Here is a 19902-nt window from a genome sequence, read left to right as displayed (position 1 = left end):
ATGCATCTCTCGACAGTTGCCAACTTTGCCATAGTAAAGGATCTGTTAAGCAGATTTTTTAAGTCACTGAATAAAGCCTCAGTCCTGAACGCCGCGAGTACAGGCTGTGCAGACATACCATTCGTTCTGGGTTCAGTGTTTAAAAGTTCCGGCATTAAGAACGAGCTGTTTTTCAGCCACTGAACCCGGAGTGGTCAAAGCTACGACCCCTAGATTTGGAACTAACGGTCTTTGAGCTCGGAACGAATGGCATGTTTACACAGCCCGTAATTACGACGTTCAGAAGTGGAGCTCTCTTATCAGTGCACACAAACGTAGATCTCAAACAGTGTAAAAAAAAGAAAGAGTTTGTGAATTGAAGTAAAAATGACGGTCCTGGAACTCTGGAAGTAAATAAAACCATGTTTTCAATCAGTTCAAATCATCTTTAGCAACTTATATATTAATTTTTTTTTTTTTGGGGGGGGGGGGGGGTCATCATAGATGGCCGTATGGAGCCTATGACTGGAAAAATGACTCCCTCGTAGCTTAGGTTGCATCAAATTGCGACCACATGGTAAAATTATTGGTATTGTTTTGAAGAGATGTGTATGTTGCCCATCTACTAATTATTGAAGGGGCTCCTCATTGTGAAATTATTGAGATAAAATTAAAATAATTTACAATTTTTCTTTGTATTACAAATTGCCTATCTTTCTGATACGCACAACTCATTTTATTCATCATTTAAAATCGGCATTTATTGATCAACAAGCGAGTTCAATATTTTAGTTGCACTTTGAACATGAATAAATAACTATTATGCAGCTACACACATCAGAAATAGACCCTTAAAAGTCTCAAATTTGCCTGGATAAATATCCTCTGGTTCAGTTTTTATTTTATGAGCATCTGAAAAATAACCAGACTTCATTCCTTTTTTATTGTGATTTAACCCTCTTTTGAAAAACTGAAATCTGATCTACGAACCCGCCGAGATCGAAGAAGCTCTCTTCAGAGTCAACTGTGAACAATCTCAAAACTTTGCACCAGATCTTCGCCACCCGTTTTTCTGTGGCGTTCAAGCAATCGTCCTCGATTAGTTGCGCTCCCTCTTTCTCGCTCCATTTTGGCAGAGCTTTAATGTCGAGTTTTCCTGAGGCTTCATTCAAAGGTATGCTGAAAATAATCATCACAAAAGTCATACAGATGCAAATAATTAAGATCTTTGCAAATATTTGGTCAACTTTTTGCCTAATGGTTGAACTGAAGGCGGCACAGCGTTCCAAACGAAAATATTGCTTGGATCGATATTAAAAGAAAGAACCAAGTCACATCAAGATTGAGCCGACAAAAAAGAGTTGAAGTGATGAAGTTTTACTCTTTCATAGAACTCAATTTGAAAGATCAAGTTAGTAATCACCTTTCTTCACATTGAAGATGTTTTTTCTCAGGTAAGTTCATGTAACTTATGTTGATCAAGTTTTCAATAGCCAATCGTTGTATCGTGAAACGCCATCTCTACGTTTTTGAACACAAACCGACTGGAGTGCATGAAATCCTGTCCTTAGTGTTCATATAATTACAATTTTTATGTTCGTTTGGTTTATTGTGTCTGCGACAAGACGCACCTTTGAATAAGAAAATTGCGCTTGAAATCTATCCTGCGCAACATGAGCAACTCCAAAGTAAAAATGTTCAAAGGTACTCCAAATACCACAGATTACACTCAATTTCGACAGCATTGTAAAGCATTGGCGTCGGAGAGCGGCTCTGGGGGCAGTAGTTGTAGTCAAGAATGAGGGCCTAGACACATTTTGTCATTGATGTACAATCCGACAACTGTCGATTCATGTTTTGTAACTTAGCAGATTTACGTAGCCGGTGTATAAATGTGTATTGGGCTTTGATATGGCGAATACATGGCATTATCACTTGTTGTATACTTTTAATTTTGAAAGCTCTTTGGAGGTCCGCTTCCTAAAAAATCTCTGGTTGATAAGTCGTTTAGCGAGGCTGCAAAAAATTTGCATTTTTATATCTGAAAGTGTAGGTATTGGTTTTTTGTATAATTGTTTTTTTGGATTGCTGGAAAAGTAACGCATACTTCTATAATTTAGGACTGAGTCAGGGAAATATAAGGTTCGTTAAATAGTAAATATTCCTAGTACCGTGTGACACTATTGTTAACGAAAAGTTTTTGCAACTTGTCAAAGAGGTTGTTGAATGATCTTCGAATAACTTTTGATGAGCTAGAGGTAATGGTTCTATCTGCAGCTCGTGGACTTCTGTACGATATTGTCCAGAATCATCTAAATTTTCAAAAAGTGTCCGCTTGTTCGATACCCAATTTGCTCATTCATGCATACAAGGAGAAGCGCATGAAAGCTTTAGCAGACATTTTGGAGATGAATCAAGAATTAGATGAAGAATTTATGACTTAAATCACGGCACCTTAATCACGGGATGACCTTAATTACGGCAACTATTTATTGTCCATGAGATGCAGATGGTTCCATTTCCCTAGCTCATCAAAAGGTATTCGAAGATCAATTTCATCAGCCACCCGTACGAACCACGTTTCTAGTGACCCGTACTTGCTTCGCACGTATGAAACATACAATCAGAGAAAACAGAATTCATCTTACAATAATCAATAATCAGTAGGACATGAATCGTTGCGATGTATAATACGACATTATAATGCGGCATTACTATTGTAATTCATTTTAATGTATTAGGGGCATTATAAATCATTATTGCCACGTCGGAATGAAATGTTGTAGACTGAATTGAAAAGCATGTTGGCAAAATTTATTATAAAAATAGTATAACATGTAGGTACATAACATAAAGGTAATACAAATTAAATGATTAGAGCGTGTATATTTCATTACATTATAGGTATATTACAATCATTTTTGTCATTGTTGGAAATTTTGATAGTTTGAATTTTGATAGTTGATAGTTGATAGTTTGAGAGTTGAAAATTTGGTTATTTTATTTAGTTAAGGTGATTCGATAGACGCCATATTTTGTGTCAGAATGGCATGCGACTTTTCCATCAATTGGTTCCATTTTTTCATTTACTCATCATTTTTCTCCAATTTTAAGTTTCGCAATTCTGTTTTCAGGAGACTAAAGCACTCACTTATCAATTTGTATATTTATATTGAGTTAAGGGTAGAGACGTATTCCTCACCGGAATTGAGGAATGGAGGTGTTACAGTAAGTCCGGCATTAGGTTCCATTTCGACATCAGCGACGATCAACGCTGCGATACTGGAAGCCAGTCTTCCGATATTAAATCCCTAGCGGGGAAGAAAAAAAATGCCTAGATTTCGCTAAAAATCCCTAAATCCCCAGATTTGCTCAAATATACTTAAAAAATCCCTAGATTTTGCAAAAAGCGCCATTTTTTTATGAAGAATCATGATGTCATTCGATGTAGCGATTTGCAATATTTAAATCTGATTGGCTCGTTTGAATTTTGGCGCTCTCTGAAAGCAGTGCTAATCCAGACCAATAAAATGAAAGAATATTAGTTGATTTCTTATTATTAACAGGTTGAATGCAGTTGAATGTCAAGTACATCGAAGGACACAATCGTTTTAATTTCCGGCTTATTTGCGGGGAAAATAGTGTTGCCAAAAAGGCCTACAAAATATAGATGAAAAAATGTTTTCGATTGTCGAAGCTATAATTGAGGTTAAAAAGTTGATTTTTGGTAACTTTACCTCATCAAAAAAAAATCCCTAGATTTCCTGAAAAATCCCTAAATCCCTGGAAATTCCGGAAAATCCCTAAATCTAGGAATAAACCCTTAGACATCGGATGGCTGTTGGAAGCATTAGAGTCAACATTTGAAACGCTGCTGCAGAATTTGCCGGGAGTATAATCGAGTGTTGAAAGTCAGTAGAATTGAACAATGTAATAATTGCTTTCCGAAATAAGCGTTATAATAAAAAAACAACGAATCTGAACTGTTAATACTGGAACACACCTTCTGTAAATGTACCTTGCGAGAGATAAGTAAAAAAATAGATGTACTGGAGGAGAAGTGCTTCTCCACAGAGTTTGAAGAAGGAAAAAAAATGCCCAAATTTACTTACTTCAGCATTTTCGGCAAAATCACTGCAATTTCCGAACCTTTTTCTGGCCAGGGGCCAAAATTAAATGATTATGAAGGGCCACTTAGATGTTGTAGATAAAAATAGGACTGTTGAAAAAGTCGCCGTTTTCAATAAATATGTTCCCGGAATGGAAGAGTTAGGTTAAAAAATTTAGAGTTAAAAAATTCCCATGAGCCGAGTGCCGTAGGTTAAGGGCCCGTTCGCCAAAACTAATCGGAACTGTATGAATGAATTGCTCCTTTTAAAAATCAAAACAATATCGAATTGCGATATATTACACAGTTAAGATAGGGCTATGTCCTGTCGTAAGCGGCGACATACAGTCGATATCATTTCAATAATCGCCCCAATGGCCACGATAGTTGTTAGACGTTTACGGTTTCCCTGGTAACCTTTGTTTGCTATCAGCTGATATCGAGTAAATGACTAGGAAGCTCCAACCCAGTGGTTAAAGCTTCCTTAACCGCGAAAACTTTAAAATTCAAATTTTCAAATTTTGAACGTAAAGTACATTTTTTCCATCACGAGATAAAAGCACAAACAAGTTTTGAATTGTTGACTGTATCACCATGATTCCAAAAATACAATACACAACATAGCATTGACTAACAATAAAACAGTATGCAATAAAATAAAGTCATGACAAGGAACATAGCCGAAAATGGCGCCGATTCCCATCAACCAACGCGCGGTCTCTACAATGTAACATGCTGCATTGATACTCCCCAGCTGGGACCGTCCGGAATAGCAGCTCTAGTGCAAGCACCAGAGCCGCTAAATATTGTAACTGCTGTCGAGTTGCGTATGTTGCCTATCCTCTAATTGAAGGGGCGCATCTTACTGAAATTTTTCACGATGAAAAAATTAGTTCCAATCCTGTCTCTCGTTACATGTGCATGATCGGAAATTTGTCGATAGGATTATGTAAAAATATTGAAGTGTAGCGGTGAAACAAAAATTGTAATTTCATTGCATTGGAGAGAAAATTTATATCAATATTGTAGTTCTATTGTGCTCTTTGAAGTGTAGCTTGTATCCTCACCTGGACAGGTAAACGAAGAGTGATGGTATCATGTAGAAAGGTAGCTTTGTCTTCAATATGGTCCTGATTTTCCGTGTGATAGCCTTTGAAGAAGTCTCCAGATCTTTTGATTCGAGAGATTCCGGCTCTGCAGGTTTGAGGACGAGATATGCGATCAAGATTTTCTCAGAGCCTTCCGATCCCTCGGCCAACACACAGCATGAACTGACCATCGGCAACTCTTGTAACATTGCCTCCACCGCCTGTTCCAACAATCATGATCGTAAGATGCAGTGGCGTGGCGTGCTTTGCGATTTATCGATTAATCTGCCATTTAAAGCAATGGAAAAGGATCGATAAACAGGGTGTTCGCAAAGAGCACCTTAATAATCGATTTTTCAGCATAGCTACAAATGAGGAAATATCGATAATCGAACATCCACGTCTCGTCACTGGTAACACGTCTCATCAAAATGTTTCCTTTCTAATTAAAAAATGCGTCATTTGATTTTCTCGCCTTGTGATGCAGATGTAAAACCAGTATTCTCACAAAATGTTTAATTTACTTGTAAAGTGGGAAATCCGAAAATCTTGAAAAAAGGTTAAAACTTGCGTAAAAGTTCATCGTTATTTTTCAAATATATTTTTTGAGAGGTAATATTTGATACAAAAAAAAGTTATAAAAAACCTCTTTAAAAATCTATGGTACTTTAACACTCCCATAAAATGTTCAAAAAAGGGGAGAAAAATCTGTAAAAGAATTAGTGATAGGTTTTAAGGACTTTTTCACGTAATTTGACCATAAACATATTGAAAAGTAGCATCCTTGACGTAAATTTCAACAATTTCCTTGAAGTGCTTTCCGACAGCCACTATGTCACCAGGGAGTGGGAGGTGTGATGTACGTCTCAAACGAAATCGTGACTTTATACCTGTCAATGGCCGATAAATAGACCACATTTTGCAATTAAGAACTATCGTAGCCTTGTTATGCTGATCGTATGAATCGTTCAATAAGATTCTACGTCTATAAAATATTAAAAGGAAGCAAATTAATTCCCAAGTGGCAAAGATTTCAATCAAGAGATCAACCATTATAGGGTAAAATTGTTGCTGATGGGATCGGAGTGTTGTGTATGTTGCGTTCATTGTGTTTGGAAGGGGCTCCTCTTTTCGTGATTTACCGCAATAAAATGTGAAATCGTCCTCTGCATTGCTGATTGCCTATTTTCCTGACATACGGAACTCGTGTGATTGATACTTTAAAAGCGGACTTTATTGACCAATTATAGTAAAAATATTGCATATTCATAGTGAAAATTGCAATATTTTTGCATTAAATTGTAACTTCGTTTTAATAAGTTCCTTGCAGTATTAATTTGATGATACCATTTACGAGACAGTTTTTTCTATTTAGCTATGATATTATTTCTTGTAAAAATAGAAATTATTTAACTTTGCAGGTTTTACTTCTGGCATAAAAAAAATTGGAAACCTTAGTAGCATTGCCTCGCAAGTAGCTCCTTACCGCCCGGGCATTGTCAAATCTGTAGGTCGTCGCGAAGCCTGCCTGCGTAGGCGGACACAGCAATTTTGCTACGCCAGATTTCCTCCATTTAAACCCATGTCAAATAATCGATTCTTGTCAGAGCACCTGCCCCTTCGGGAATCGATACATTTCCAAAGGTTTAAATGGAGAAAAACAATGTTGCTAATTTGTTGGATCCGCGCAATGAGCCCCTGAGGTACGGTTCTTCTAGGGGCACCCAAATCCTTGCCATTATTCTCCTTTTATCCGCAACCTTGAGACGGGGCTTTAAATAATCTTGGATAACTGACCTTTATTTCGATACTGTAGCCGCGGATCTTGACCATGGAGTCGCATCTGCCAAAAATTTCAAGGGAGCCGTCGGCTGTGGCGTAACCCCAGTCACCAGTTCGGTAAAGTCGCGGTCCAACTTTTGGCGCGATTGAGGGTGGAGTTTGAATAAAGCGCACCGCGTTCAACTCCGGTTTGTTCAGGTAGCCTATAGCCAATGTCGGACCTCCCACAAAAATCTGTAGAATGGCAAAAAATTAAAGTATCCACATTAACTAACATTCAGAAATAGGAATGATCCAATCAGCGGGACACTAAAACTCTATAAATATTTTAGAGAGCCTTATATTCCATTACTGCCGTGCTAAGGAAAAACGCCGTATGAACATTCGAGAGTCGCAAAATTTCTCTCGATAAAACATGTATTTTTGACCACATTCTTGCATATTTTCCTTAAAATTTCCAGATATTTTAGATTAAATTGCGTACAAAATTGTCTGAAAATTTTGGGGGAAAATATTTACAATTTTCCCGGTAAATTCTGTCTTATCGAAGGAAATTCGGCAACGTCTGAAGGCTCACACGGCGCGTTCTTCCTTAGCACGACAGAATAGTCCAGTAAATCTAGCTTTTTACCTCGGAAAAATCAGCACAAACTTTTCGGAATATAGAGTCTCTAGGTGCCCAATAAGACAGAAAAAAAGTTAACCCAAAAATTCCATCTGGAAAGTGGTCAAATCGCAGTTTTTTAAAATGGCGGCCTACAGCGATTTTCAAAAAGGACCTGCATACAGTTTTTCTTTATAACTCAAAAAGTGTACGTCCAACAAAAAAATTATAAGAGATTAATAATTTAAAGATCATAAAATTTTGGTTAAGAATCATATTCAAACTTTAGGCTTTTATTATTTTTTTCCCTCAGAATTTTACCATTTAAAAACAACAATCGGCAAAATCGGCTGAAAATCAGCGATTTTTCGCGTTGTTCGTTATGCATACTGAGGTCACGAAGGATATAATATATAATCGGATTTCACATTACCTCCCCTGGTTCATCACAGTTTTTGACGTTTCCATTCTCGTCCATCACAACAACATGAACTCCTGGTAGTAATTTTCCGACACTGCAAACTTTGTCCTCTTTTTCGCTCGCTCTAGAGATATCTGCATGAGAAGTACATAACAAGTAAATTGTCTTTACTAATAGAACATATCGATGGTGAAACTCCCAAACCACGTATCTCGTTTGTGATGTTTAAAAATCTCCGCTCCTGTTTTATTTTTTAAAGTAGAACAAATCAACATCATTCCTTGAAAAATTATCAGAATTCTCTACGCACGGAAACAAAAATCACGGACTTTTTTGAGAATTGGCGTTAAGTAGCTCTCTATTCAAAAAATAAAGTATGACAGGAAGTCTGCAACGTCGCAAATCGAGATACGTGGTTTGGGAATTTCACCATCGATATATCTTACTTTAAGTGATGCTCATCCCTCGCCCAAAACTTTGACCTTTCATCAGAGAGATAGATTGAATTGAGAGGAGGGAAGTGACGCTAGTCAGTTGGATATGCATCAGGAGTAGTATGCTCTAACTTTAGCAAACTCTATCTGCCCAAAAATCATAGTCCGGTTTAAAATTTCGCTAAGTACGTGTGTGACATATCGTTTATCTTTGATATTGTAATAGGATCAATTTTTCGGTGCGAATAGCTCAAAATCGCTCCTTAAACGACTCAAGTTTTCAACATTTTCCCAGAAGACTCTCCTGACCCTCCATTTGAAGCTGAAAAAATTTCCCGAACCGTCATTTGGATCTGGGGGAGCCCCACAGATTTCCCTTGGTGGAGTGTCTCCTGGCGCCCCCCCCCCCCCCCCCAGATGCCCTCTGCTGAGGTGCCCTTCTGTCTTCCTCATAAAAAGTTCCTAGTTCTACCCATGCAGACGACGGTAATCCAGGATTGCGCGAGAGGTCTAAGAAAATATATGAAGATTGCGCAAAAAAGGCACAAGGATTGCGCGAATAGAAACCTTAACATCTGCTATAGGAATGCGCGAATTTAAAATGAAGTTAATTTAAGGTAGAAGTTTGGCAAAACAGGAAACAGTTGGAAAGTAAACGCATTTTATGTTAACGCTAGTTTAGGTTAGTTTGTTGACAAGTCATCGATGTCTTACCTCCTGATGATAAATGAAGTGAAAAGATTGAAAAATGGTCGTGGGTATAAAGAACTTTCCTAACTTTTCTCGGAAAAAATATTTAATCGGGAGAAACGAGGCAACGTTGGAATGCTCATACGGCGTCGAAACACAACATAGACCTTATAAGCTCTATTATTCGATGCCGCGATTATTCTAACGCGAGTGCGAAGAATCGTGCCAAACACAGTGCGGCCGGCGGCGTTAAACGTGTATTAGCGCCTGCAAGACTTCATGAATACTTCTCGCATTGCGCCAACCGCAGTGCAGTCGGTCAGTTGGCTTGAAACGCATATTAGCGCCTACAAGATTGTAGGAACGCTGTAGGACTGCGTGTCATCATCTCGACTTACTGCTCTAGTTTTTACCATAATTAATGGGAAAATATGTATTCTCATTGTAACGATTCAGAAACTCGGATGATATCTAATTTTTTCTTTTTGTTGAAATTAAAAGATTATATAACGAACGAAAATATCGCGTCGAAATTTTCGATACTTTTATTTGAGATCATTTAGGTAAATTCGCAGAAACTTTTCAGAAAAACTGTGTTTAGTTTTTAAAAACATGTATTAAAAATAAAACATAAAAATAGTTATCTACCACAAACTACCAAGGTTGCCAGATTAACGCTCCCTTGTTGAATATTGAATATTCACGCAAACATGTGAGTTTACAGTACCAGAAAAATTCGCGCAATACTGTGCATCTCCAAAAAGGTAAAACAGGTGGCATTCGCGCAATCCTATCGCAGCCGCAGACGAGACATAACAAACATAAAATTTTCACCTGCGCAAGAGACATCATGACACTCTGAAACGCTGTAAAGATTCAGTAACTGGATCCATGGAAATAATACTGCTACTTTATCTCTGAGTAATGTTGTTACGACCTCTCCGCAAAACACGATCTTCCTGCAACCGATTGTTTAACAAAAAGAGTAAGTATCCATAAATACCAAAACTTGACCATATTCGATCGAATTTTTATAAAAGTTAAGCATCGTACTCTAAATTTCATGATTTCTCTCCTATGAACAACTTCATTGTTTTGACGGAGGAAAACGTTGGAAGTCATTTGAAGATCGCATATTATGTCTTTATTACATTCGCTATGCCAAAAAATGCATGATGCAGCTGGTAAACTTGGTTATTTTTCCTACTGTTATATCTTACAATGCAGTTTACATGTTTCCCTCCTTCTATGAAAGCATTATTTTGCCACGAAAAAATTGTAATTGAAATTCTGCACAGTATTTCTAGTACTGAATGGTGAAAATGGAGACTCTTTTCTCAACTCATTTCAACATAGGGTACTGAATACTAAAAATGACGATTGGAAAAATTTAAGTATGAGTGTTCAAGCTCATAGTTTTATTTACTTCGTAAATGGATTTAAAAGAATAAAAAAACAAACCGCATAGTCTGGAATGCTGAGCGAAGGTTGGACTGATCGATGTTAGAATCGACGATGGCTTGCATTAAGGAAGGAGTAACGAGTATGCGAGTGATCTTGTGATCAGAAATGAATTTAATGAGTTTTGGTGGGTCGTATATCACATCGTCCGGAATGATGTAAAGAGGTATTCCTAAATGGAGAAAAAAAAAGAACACGGTGGTGTAGCTGAAATATTTTAGAATAATATTTATATGCAATTAATGTAAAATCGATTTAAAGTACTCGCCTAAAATCCTACATTGGCAAAAATTAAGTAATTCTTAACTTTTTTGTTTTTTTTTTGTAGGTATTTGCGTTTTCAAACAACTCTCACGAACATATTCAAGTTTTGTATGTTCGAGCCTGAGAAATCCCTCCCTGAAAAATAGGTTCTGTCGAAAAGGCTGTTTTCTGAAAATGTTTTCTTCTTAGTGACCTGTTCCCGTTCCGAGTGAACGTGTTTTTTCACGATTTCTTCTTCTTCCCGACGGAGGGAGGAGGAGGGGATGGGCAATTTTTACCTCCTTCCTCACTTTCGAGTAGAATGGCGCATCTGAACAAAGTGACGAGAAATGAGGGTTTTCCTATTTGCACTAGATGCGGCAATACATTTTTGGAGGCATATTTAATTACGACTTTAAATTGCAATAAAAAACGGCTATGCAAACACAAGGTCAATATTGACTGCTGAAAAGGTTGCGATTTTTAGTTAAGTGTCAGCCTATCAGTTTCAAACTAAGTCCGAGTTCCAAATCCTAAATCGTTCTTATGAAATATGCTTACCCTTGCAAAGTGGCCGAAACATTTCCCAGACGAAAAAAATGTTACACGCCTCTCTTTCGTTGTCTTCGTAAGGGTGTGCGAGATGACGCCAGTGGTACGAAAACACAGCTCCTCGGTGGGGGCATTGAATACCTGCAATGTGCACAAAAAAGTTGCAAAATGGACTCGAGAAAGTTAATCTTTGGCACAAATACCGGCTGTGCAATATCTGCCCCAAATTGTATTAATTTTTGCATGTAACCAGTCGAAAAATTCAGTGAAATTTCCAGTGAGATATTCCCAAAAGTCTTCTCGTTGAAGTACAATTTACGATAAGGAATTTTGCGACGTTGAAATAAAACTAAGGTCCTCTGTTTGAATAACGACGAGTTTTCTATTAAAAACAATTTACGGGTGGAAATTTGTGACGTTCGAATGAGAGGCTTGGACTACAAGGCGCATAAGTGCAGTTTTTGAAAAAATTGAGTAATCAATGAATTCAAGTAAAACTAGTCTTAATGCATATTCTGTAAACAAAATTCAATCCTTTTCAATTTTTAAGCATCAACAAGTCAGTTTGAACTGTCTTTCCGCCATAAGGATCCATGTAATTTCGAAACTTCAATCACGTATTTTGCGAAAAAGCAAAAACTGCACTTATGCGCCTTGTCCTCCAAGCCCTTTAAATGTAGTTCAGTGCTTTTGTTTGATGATATTACCTTTCTCCCGATCACTTGTTATCCGATTTTAGACGATAGCTATTCCGATGTTAATCATCATCATCAGGTCACTTCGACTTCGATTTGATAAATACTGAAAGTCACATCGTATATTATTAAAATTTACTAAAATTTACTAAAATTTACTAAAATTTAATAAAATTTACTAAAATTTACTAAAAAAACACTATTACTTAAAGTAAATTTTAGTAAATTTTAATAATATACGATGTGACTTTTAGTGTTGACCAAATCGAAGTCGAAGTGACCTGATGATGATGATTAACATCGAAATAGCTATCGTCTAAAATCGGATAACAAGTGATCGGGAGAAAGGAAATATCATCAAACAAAATGCAGCCCGATAAAAAGAAGTTCAACTTTAAATTAAGTAGTTCAGTGCATTCCCTCGTTTAGGAAACTACGATATATGACCTGATTATGCTACAAAGATATACCTTTGGGTTGTCCTGTTGTGCCCGATGAATACACAGTATATGCCATGTCATCCAGGGAAACTTTCACCCAGTTCGGCACAGTATCAATTCCTGGTGTGTTTGAGAGGATATCGGACGCCCATTCAGTCCATGTACCTTCTATCATCAAGAGTTTTGTGTTCCTGCCGCTTAGTTTGGATTCATAGACTGACTTTGTGCACACGACAACCGGTTGCGCGTCCTCCATGACTTTTTCGAGTAAGGAGGGTGGGTATGACAGCTCAAGGGGTAAGTATGCTCCACCTGGAATGTCGAAATGCAATATCAAAAGGACCGAATTGAACAAGGAGGAGCCAAGCTATGGCTCTTTTTTAAAAAATAAATAAATGGGCTGGGAATAATGTTGAGTGCGACGTGCAGTTTTAAGACGGCTGCGCCACCAAAATCTTCTCAAGAAATAAAGATCAACTTTTGCTAATTCAGTGAGTCAAATCGCGGGAGCTATCCACGCGGTTGTCACTTTCCTCCACCCAATGGGACTGTCGTCCCAATCAAATGCATTTTTGAAGAAATAATCGATCCTCATCATTGCCTCATCTCCATATTAATTTGCAAATGATGGCACGCTCCGGTAACAATATTCTGTGACAAAATCATGTTTGTCTTGAGAATCTCCAAAATGTATACATCATACTGATCAAATATCCAACTACTTCATAGAGAAAAAAAAGGAGGTGTTTGCATTTCGGGCATCTTGGAATTTTTTTGCTAACGTAGGTCGGTACAGCGACGTTTATCATCGATTTTCTTGGAAATGGTGTAATTTATGGAAAAAAGTCATTCTATAAAAAGTTCTTAAAATTATATCATGAGTTGATTTAAGTAAAAAAATCGGACATTATGGTCCGTTTTTCATATTTCGAATTCCGGATTTCGCTGGCCAGGTTGTACCGGCCTGCGTCACAGGGTAAACAAACCTCAAGATGCAATTACCTCATTTTTTTTCTCCATGCAACTACTTAGGAAAAAGGCTCGCGGATCGAACCGAAGTCACTCGCGTAGCGACTGGGGGTCCAGAGGGCGCAACCTCTTGGCTAGTCGTGACGGGTGCGCAAAGCGCACCTAGAACGGCTAGTGTTATCATAAAGTTCATTTGGCAAATGGGTAATTTACGATTAAACTTTCAAATAAGATCTCTCACAATTTTCTTATTTTCTATTAAGATACGTGCAACCATAAAAAGTAAACCATGAATTGCGTAAGGGACTATAGATACCACTATTGTGTATTGACACAATATCATCCAAATGTGGAAGGCACAGATTCTATTGGTACGTTACGCATAATCATTGGCATTACATCATGTACCTGCTTTAAGAATGGCGATGTAGCTAATGGTGTATTCTAGGCATCTCTCCATTAGAATGCCAACCACCGTGTTTCTTTTCACTCCTAAGACTTGAAGCTTTTTCGATAAAATGTCGCTCATTTCGTCCAGCTGCTGGTAATTAATCTGTAACACGGTTAATATTACATAGACTCATAATCATCCATAAGGTTACGAATGATAAATAAAACAAATCCATTGATTATCTTTTCATCATTTTTTTAGAACACTAAAACACCTCAAGGTAATTACATTTGTGAGGCAAAATGAATGCTGTTTCTAATTGAGTAAGAAAACTCTCTGGCAGGGCCGGATTTACCTACTTGCCGCCCATGGGCCGCCTGTATTTTGCCGCCCCCTCCTCATTCGTTTTGAAAAATCAATCAAAACCATCAAGTGAACATGCCGGAGGAGGAGGGGAGGGGTGCATAAGACGCGTTAAATCGTGATGGACACATTTTTTGCAAAAGCCCTGTCAACACTACTAGCAAAAGTTCACAGATTTTTGCGTGAAAAATAAGTCTCGTAAATCTATCGCTTTGTGGACAACGCCTTCCATTTATAAGAAATGAACAATAAAATTGTGAAAGAACAAACATAAATGTGGTTTAATAATCTTAACCTCCACCGCCGCGCTGCGCTGACCTTACTATGTTTTGCGCAATGCATGAGGTATTCCTACGGCCTTGGAGGCGCTATGCGTCTCACGCCGACCGCTGCGGACCGCACTGTGTTTGACGCAATGCGTGAAGTATTCATGCAGTTTTGTAGGCGCTAATATGTGTTACGTGCCAACGCGACCGCCGCGCCGCGTCGAGGGCTTCTCCTTTTCATGTGAAGTCTTCGTTATCATTGCTCTCTGCAGCGCGCCGTTCAAGGCCATATTGCGTGTTTGGTTTCTCTCTTAACTCGACTAATTAAAGGTGCTATTTCTTGTATCACCGAAAGACAACAAAATGAGAAATTACCACACCTTTACTCTCAGGAAATGAGAGACTTTATGGCCTTTTCTAGTTCGTAATTTTTTTCTGAATCCGATTTTTTTTGATACCTACATCTGAAAAAATTTCAAAATTTGCCGCCCCCTAAATTTGCCGCCGTGGTGGGCCGCGGCCCATGTGGCCACCCCCTAAATCCGGCCCTGCTCTCTGGAGAAAAATAGAGGGATCTTACAAGCCTCGCCGGCCGTTGCCAGAAGCTCGCTTTAACAGGAAACAACTCCACGGAAGTTAAAGTGCATATCTGCCGAAACTAAGGAGTTCCGATTGAACCCGAAGATTGTGAATTCAGCACTTATATTTATGATGATAACCATTTGTCATGAGTCCAATCCTACGTGCATATGTATCGCCATAACTCACAAAAATGTATTCGTTCCTCGGCAATTTTGAGGGCCTAATTTGAGGGGGAAAAATGTTGAAGAAAATGTTTTTATTTTGACCCAACTACTGCAGCCATCTAGCCGTTTGATGTCAAATATTTTCAGAAGAATCTTTTATAGGAGACTTCAACTAGGTATATAGATTAAATATTGTTATAAATCTTTTCTACGAACGAGAATTTTCCCATAATTCCTCAAATATAAATTCAATCGATAATGTGTCGAAGGTCTGAACCGTTACGGTGCATCGCAGGGTTACGACGCGTGCCACATCGAGCGGTCTAAATATTCGCTCTGCTTTTTTAAAAGCCTCTAATTCTTATCGTGTTCAAGAGAACGCGTGTCGCCATATCACACTTAATGATGCCAATATTCCACGAATTCCTCATTTTTAATCAATTTTAATTAAGTAAGCGCAGAGGATAATCATTTCACAATCACCCACACCCAACAACGTTCGGGCGATTCAAGCCAAAAGTCAATGTTCTCACTCGGTCATTATAACTCTCGGTCAGTTAATATTTGAATGTTTCGTTATTTACTACAAACCTTCACAGATTAACTAATCACACATTTCGACAAAGAGAAATTTTCTTGCCTTTCTTATTTTTGCTAGAGAGTAAAGTTGCTCTTTGCTGGATTATTTCACGATAACGAAAATGGTACCTGGAATTTTCTAATAGGGGGACAAAATTCATAGGAAAAAACTACAATTATCACTGGAAATTGTTTACATTTGCAACAATTTAGAATTAGGTATGTAGAATAATATAAAGATTGCAACTTTGAGACCTTAAAATGTTGAAGGTACAGGTATTTGTGAATGTGTTACGCGTAACCGAATTAACATTTTTTATCCAGAATTCTGAGTAATGATACTTTTCCACATTTATTTGCATGCAAGATCACGAAAATAAATGTTTTTTAACGATAATTGTAGTTTTTTTTTCTAACGGGGACAGGGTAGGTCCCTCTGGCTCTCACCCCCTTTCCCCTACGAATCCTCAGAGGAAAAATTTCATGAGTGGTTTGAAATACCTGTTGACCGTCGTACGTGACCACAGCTGGATTCGTCGGTGTCAGTTTCGCTTGCCTGATGAACATTTCGTGGAGGCTACCTTGTTCCTCATATTTTTCCATGTCCTCTCTTATATTCGACGGCATTTTGAAGACAGCCTAAACCCTCTGCAAATTCAACAAACTTTCACGCACGTGTTTGACGGTCAAGATCAAGATATTGTAGAAACTCAATATATCTTAGCGTTGCCAAAATTACTTCGATCTACATCAGCTGAACGGCATGATGGGCTTATTGATGATATGAACTAAAAACAAACACAAATCTGCTTTCCAGCAGATATGAGAAATTTATTTTATTTAAGTGCTTCGATTATAAACCCGGCACCAATTAGGATCTCGTTATGAAAGTACCTACTTAGAGATTTTTATAGCTATTTCATGCAGACGAATTTAACTAAATTAGATTTGTGCTTAATTCAATGAAAAACACTTTTAAACATGATTATTTTCCTAGAATATGCATTTATTAAAGCCATAAACGGTTCAAAGTTAAGGAGGGCGTTTTGATAAATATTCCAAATTTGAAAATAAAATTAATTAAATTGATTTGATTTTCTAACGTGCACTCTTTCCCGATTTAGGTTACGCTTCGCGTGGGATGCGATTACTAAACACGATCAATGCTGAGCCATATCTTATAAATTTTCGTTTCGCGCGTGGCTGTCCAGTTCTAGGGAATTCAATTAAAATTTCGTTCATCATGAATGTGAATCTCGCGGTTTCATGCTGCATCCGGCATTATCGTTTCCGTTCATTGGTCAGCGCCAGGTGGTTCGACGATCGTTATTTCAGCTCATAGTCCACCAATTACTCTCGGAAAAAAAGCGATAAGAAGATCGGACTCGATACAAAAGCTCAAAGCTGTCATCATTGCGATTTAAATTCCAGCGCGTCCGTTAAGCGTCTTCCAAAGAGAGAATCTTATTCCCGCGAAAATAACAGACGCGCTTGTAATTTAGGAAAAGATGTAACTGCGGTCGGGAAAGAAACAAAAATTCATGCCCCCTTGGAATTTTCCGGGGGCGCATATGCGCGGGCCCCCATTCACTGAGAGAAAATTAATACGCGATAGGTATGAACATTGAAGGAGATGTGACTGGTCGGAAAGAGACAAAAAAAATCCATGCCCTCTTGCGATTTACCATGAAGGAGAACCTAGCCCCCGGATTTTTAGATTCTGTTGTTGGCCTTGTACGTTATTCCTTTCCTTCCGCTCCCGCAGAGAATGAAAAGGCGCTACATTAAGTCATTAACTTTGGAGAATTTGGTCAAAAAGATTAAAAAAATCCACACCCTTTGACAGGGCCGGATTTACCTACTTGCCGCCCATGGGCCGCCTGTATTTTGCCGCCCCTTCTCATTCGTTTCGAAACATTAATAAAAACCATCAAGTAACGAGCCGGAGGGGGAGGGGAGGGGTTCATAAGACGCGTTTACTCGTGTTGGGCACATTTTTTGCAAAAGCCCTGTCAACACTACCAGCAAAAGTTCACGGAACTTTGCGCGAAGGTTAAGTTCCGTAAACCTATCTCTGTGTGAACAAGACCTTCCATTTGTAAGAAATGAACGTAAAAATTATGCAAGAACAAACATAAATGTGGTTTAATAATTTTAACTTCCGCCGGCGCGCCGCGCTGACCGCACCGTGTTTGGCGCAATGCGTGAAGTATTCCTACAGTCTTGTAGGCACTATGCGTTTCACGCCGACCGTCGCTGAACTGAACGTACTGTGTTTGACGCAATGCGTGAAGTATTCATGCTGTCTTGTAGGTGCTAATATGTGTTCCATGCCGACCGCCGCACAGTGAGTTGCGTCAATTAGAGAGGTCGGACATGCAATTTTTGACAAAAACTGCAAATGTTGATGTTTATTTCGTCACATTTTAAAGTTCAAGGGGTGTTACTGGAAGAAAACACGAGAAAACCAATGGAACCACTTGCAGAACATCAAATTCTTGTATAAACGGAGTTATAAAGCGTTTAAAGTTTCCAAATTTTGTCCGACCTCTCTCATCGAGCCGACCGCTGCTGCACGCACTGTGTTTGACGCAATGCGTGAAGTATTCATGCAGTCTTGAAGGCGCTAATATGTGTTACATGCCGACCGCCGCGCCGCGCTGAGGGCTTCTCTTTTTCATCTGAAGTCCTCATCATCATTGCTCTCTGCGCCGCGCCGCTCCATGCCAATTGCATTTCTCTCTTAACTCGACTAATTCGTCACTTTCCGGCCAAAGTATCACAAGCGCCATGCGACGTTTCAAAATTTCCGCCGCGATTTTATTTTTTTACAGAGAAATTTTTAGTTGAATCTATTTGAAAATTTCACTGAATTTTATCAGCAGTAAAAAGAAAATTCGGTGAAATTTTCGGACAGCTTCGTTGAACGATTTCTCTGCAAAAAAATAAAATGACGGTGGAAATTTTAAAACGTCGCATGGCGCTTGTGATACTTTGACCGGAAGGTGACGAATTAAAGGTGCTGTCTCTTGTGTCACCGAAAGACGCTTTTCTTGTTTGTAATTTTTTTCTGAAACCGATTTTTTCATATCTATATTTTAAAAAAATGCAAAATTTGCCGCCATGGGCCGCGGCCCATGTGGCCACCCCCTTAATCCGGCCCTGCCCATGACAGTTCACCGCTGCGGCACTTCTCGACTCCAGAAGTTTCATTCACGACTCTGCTCGTGCTTGCATGACCTCTTTTCCGTTCACTCCATTGAATTACAAAATACCTACGCATTTAACTTTGGAGAAGATGCGATTTGTCGGGAAGAGACAAAAAATGTACGACCCCTCGCGGTTTTTGGCCGCGCAGGGGCTCCTCTAGGTTTTCTCTCAAAATTTTTCAATTTTCTAGCCAATAAAATTATATACTTCCACACTCATCACAAGTATCTCGCGACGAATGTTTCACCTCTGTTGCGCAGAAAAATCAAACGTGGATTCCCTCTCTGTGATACCGCAGTGCCACAGCTTGGCGCCCAACGATATGCAACTTGGATTCCACTATCATTGATTGTAGGACGTTGTGCCTACCTCGTCGAATGAAGGAGAAACATGTTTCACGATACACAGGGCTTTTGGTATTCCTAGGTAGGCATTCGATTCCTCTCATCAGCGATGGGTTTCCTCTTAGAGACGAAACAAGAGGAAAATTCCAACGTGAATATTGAATATGTTTGAAGAGCGTGTCGATTAACTAAAATGTTGGACACGCACTATTTTCATGTCATTGCTATTTGTATCCATCGGTACTTTTTGTCAAAGGGAGAAAATGTTGATTCATGAACGTTGAATGCAAATTGATTTTAAAGATTCTATCCGGTTATCTTGATTTTAAGCTGATATGAGGCATTCGCGCACGACCGCGATTTTCGACGAACTGCCGTGCATCAACTAAAAATCAAGATAAATGGACGGAATTTCAGTGCGTTTTCACTATCAGTAGATGGATTTTTCAACGACAAAGAAGTTTCAGTTTGGATACTAGGGGTCATGGAGGAGGGATAAAGGGTGCCTAATGTTCCTGCCCTCAAAATGAACGGGTT

The 19902-nt window shown here is 38.6% G+C and overlaps 1 protein-coding gene across 1 annotated transcript in view; it reads right to left on the bottom strand.

Moving 5' to 3' along the window:
* The window catches only part of LOC109042518 (uncharacterized), a 33335-nt gene extending 16359 nt beyond the window's left edge, over positions 1-16976 (bottom strand). The window contains exons 1-10 of the mRNA XM_019059313.2: positions 16313-16976; positions 13875-14019; positions 12528-12809; positions 11372-11503; positions 10568-10739; positions 9941-10065; positions 7995-8116; positions 6973-7191; positions 5155-5396; positions 970-1158 (exon numbers count right to left, since the gene is read on the bottom strand). Of these exons, the coding sequence (XP_018914858.2) occupies positions 970-1158; positions 5155-5396; positions 6973-7191; positions 7995-8116; positions 9941-10065; positions 10568-10739; positions 11372-11503; positions 12528-12809; positions 13875-14019; positions 16313-16438 (1754 nt within the window). The 5' untranslated portion in view covers positions 16439-16976. The remainder of the gene's footprint in view (positions 1-969; positions 1159-5154; positions 5397-6972; positions 7192-7994; positions 8117-9940; positions 10066-10567; positions 10740-11371; positions 11504-12527; positions 12810-13874; positions 14020-16312) is intronic.
* Between the last annotated feature and the right edge of the window lie 2926 nt (positions 16977-19902).

The sequence above is a fragment of the Bemisia tabaci genome, chromosome 4, assembly GCF_918797505.1.
Source record: "Bemisia tabaci chromosome 4, PGI_BMITA_v3".
NCBI lineage: Eukaryota > Metazoa > Arthropoda > Insecta > Hemiptera > Aleyrodidae > Bemisia > Bemisia tabaci.
This window is presented reverse-complemented; position numbering and strand designations above follow the sequence as displayed.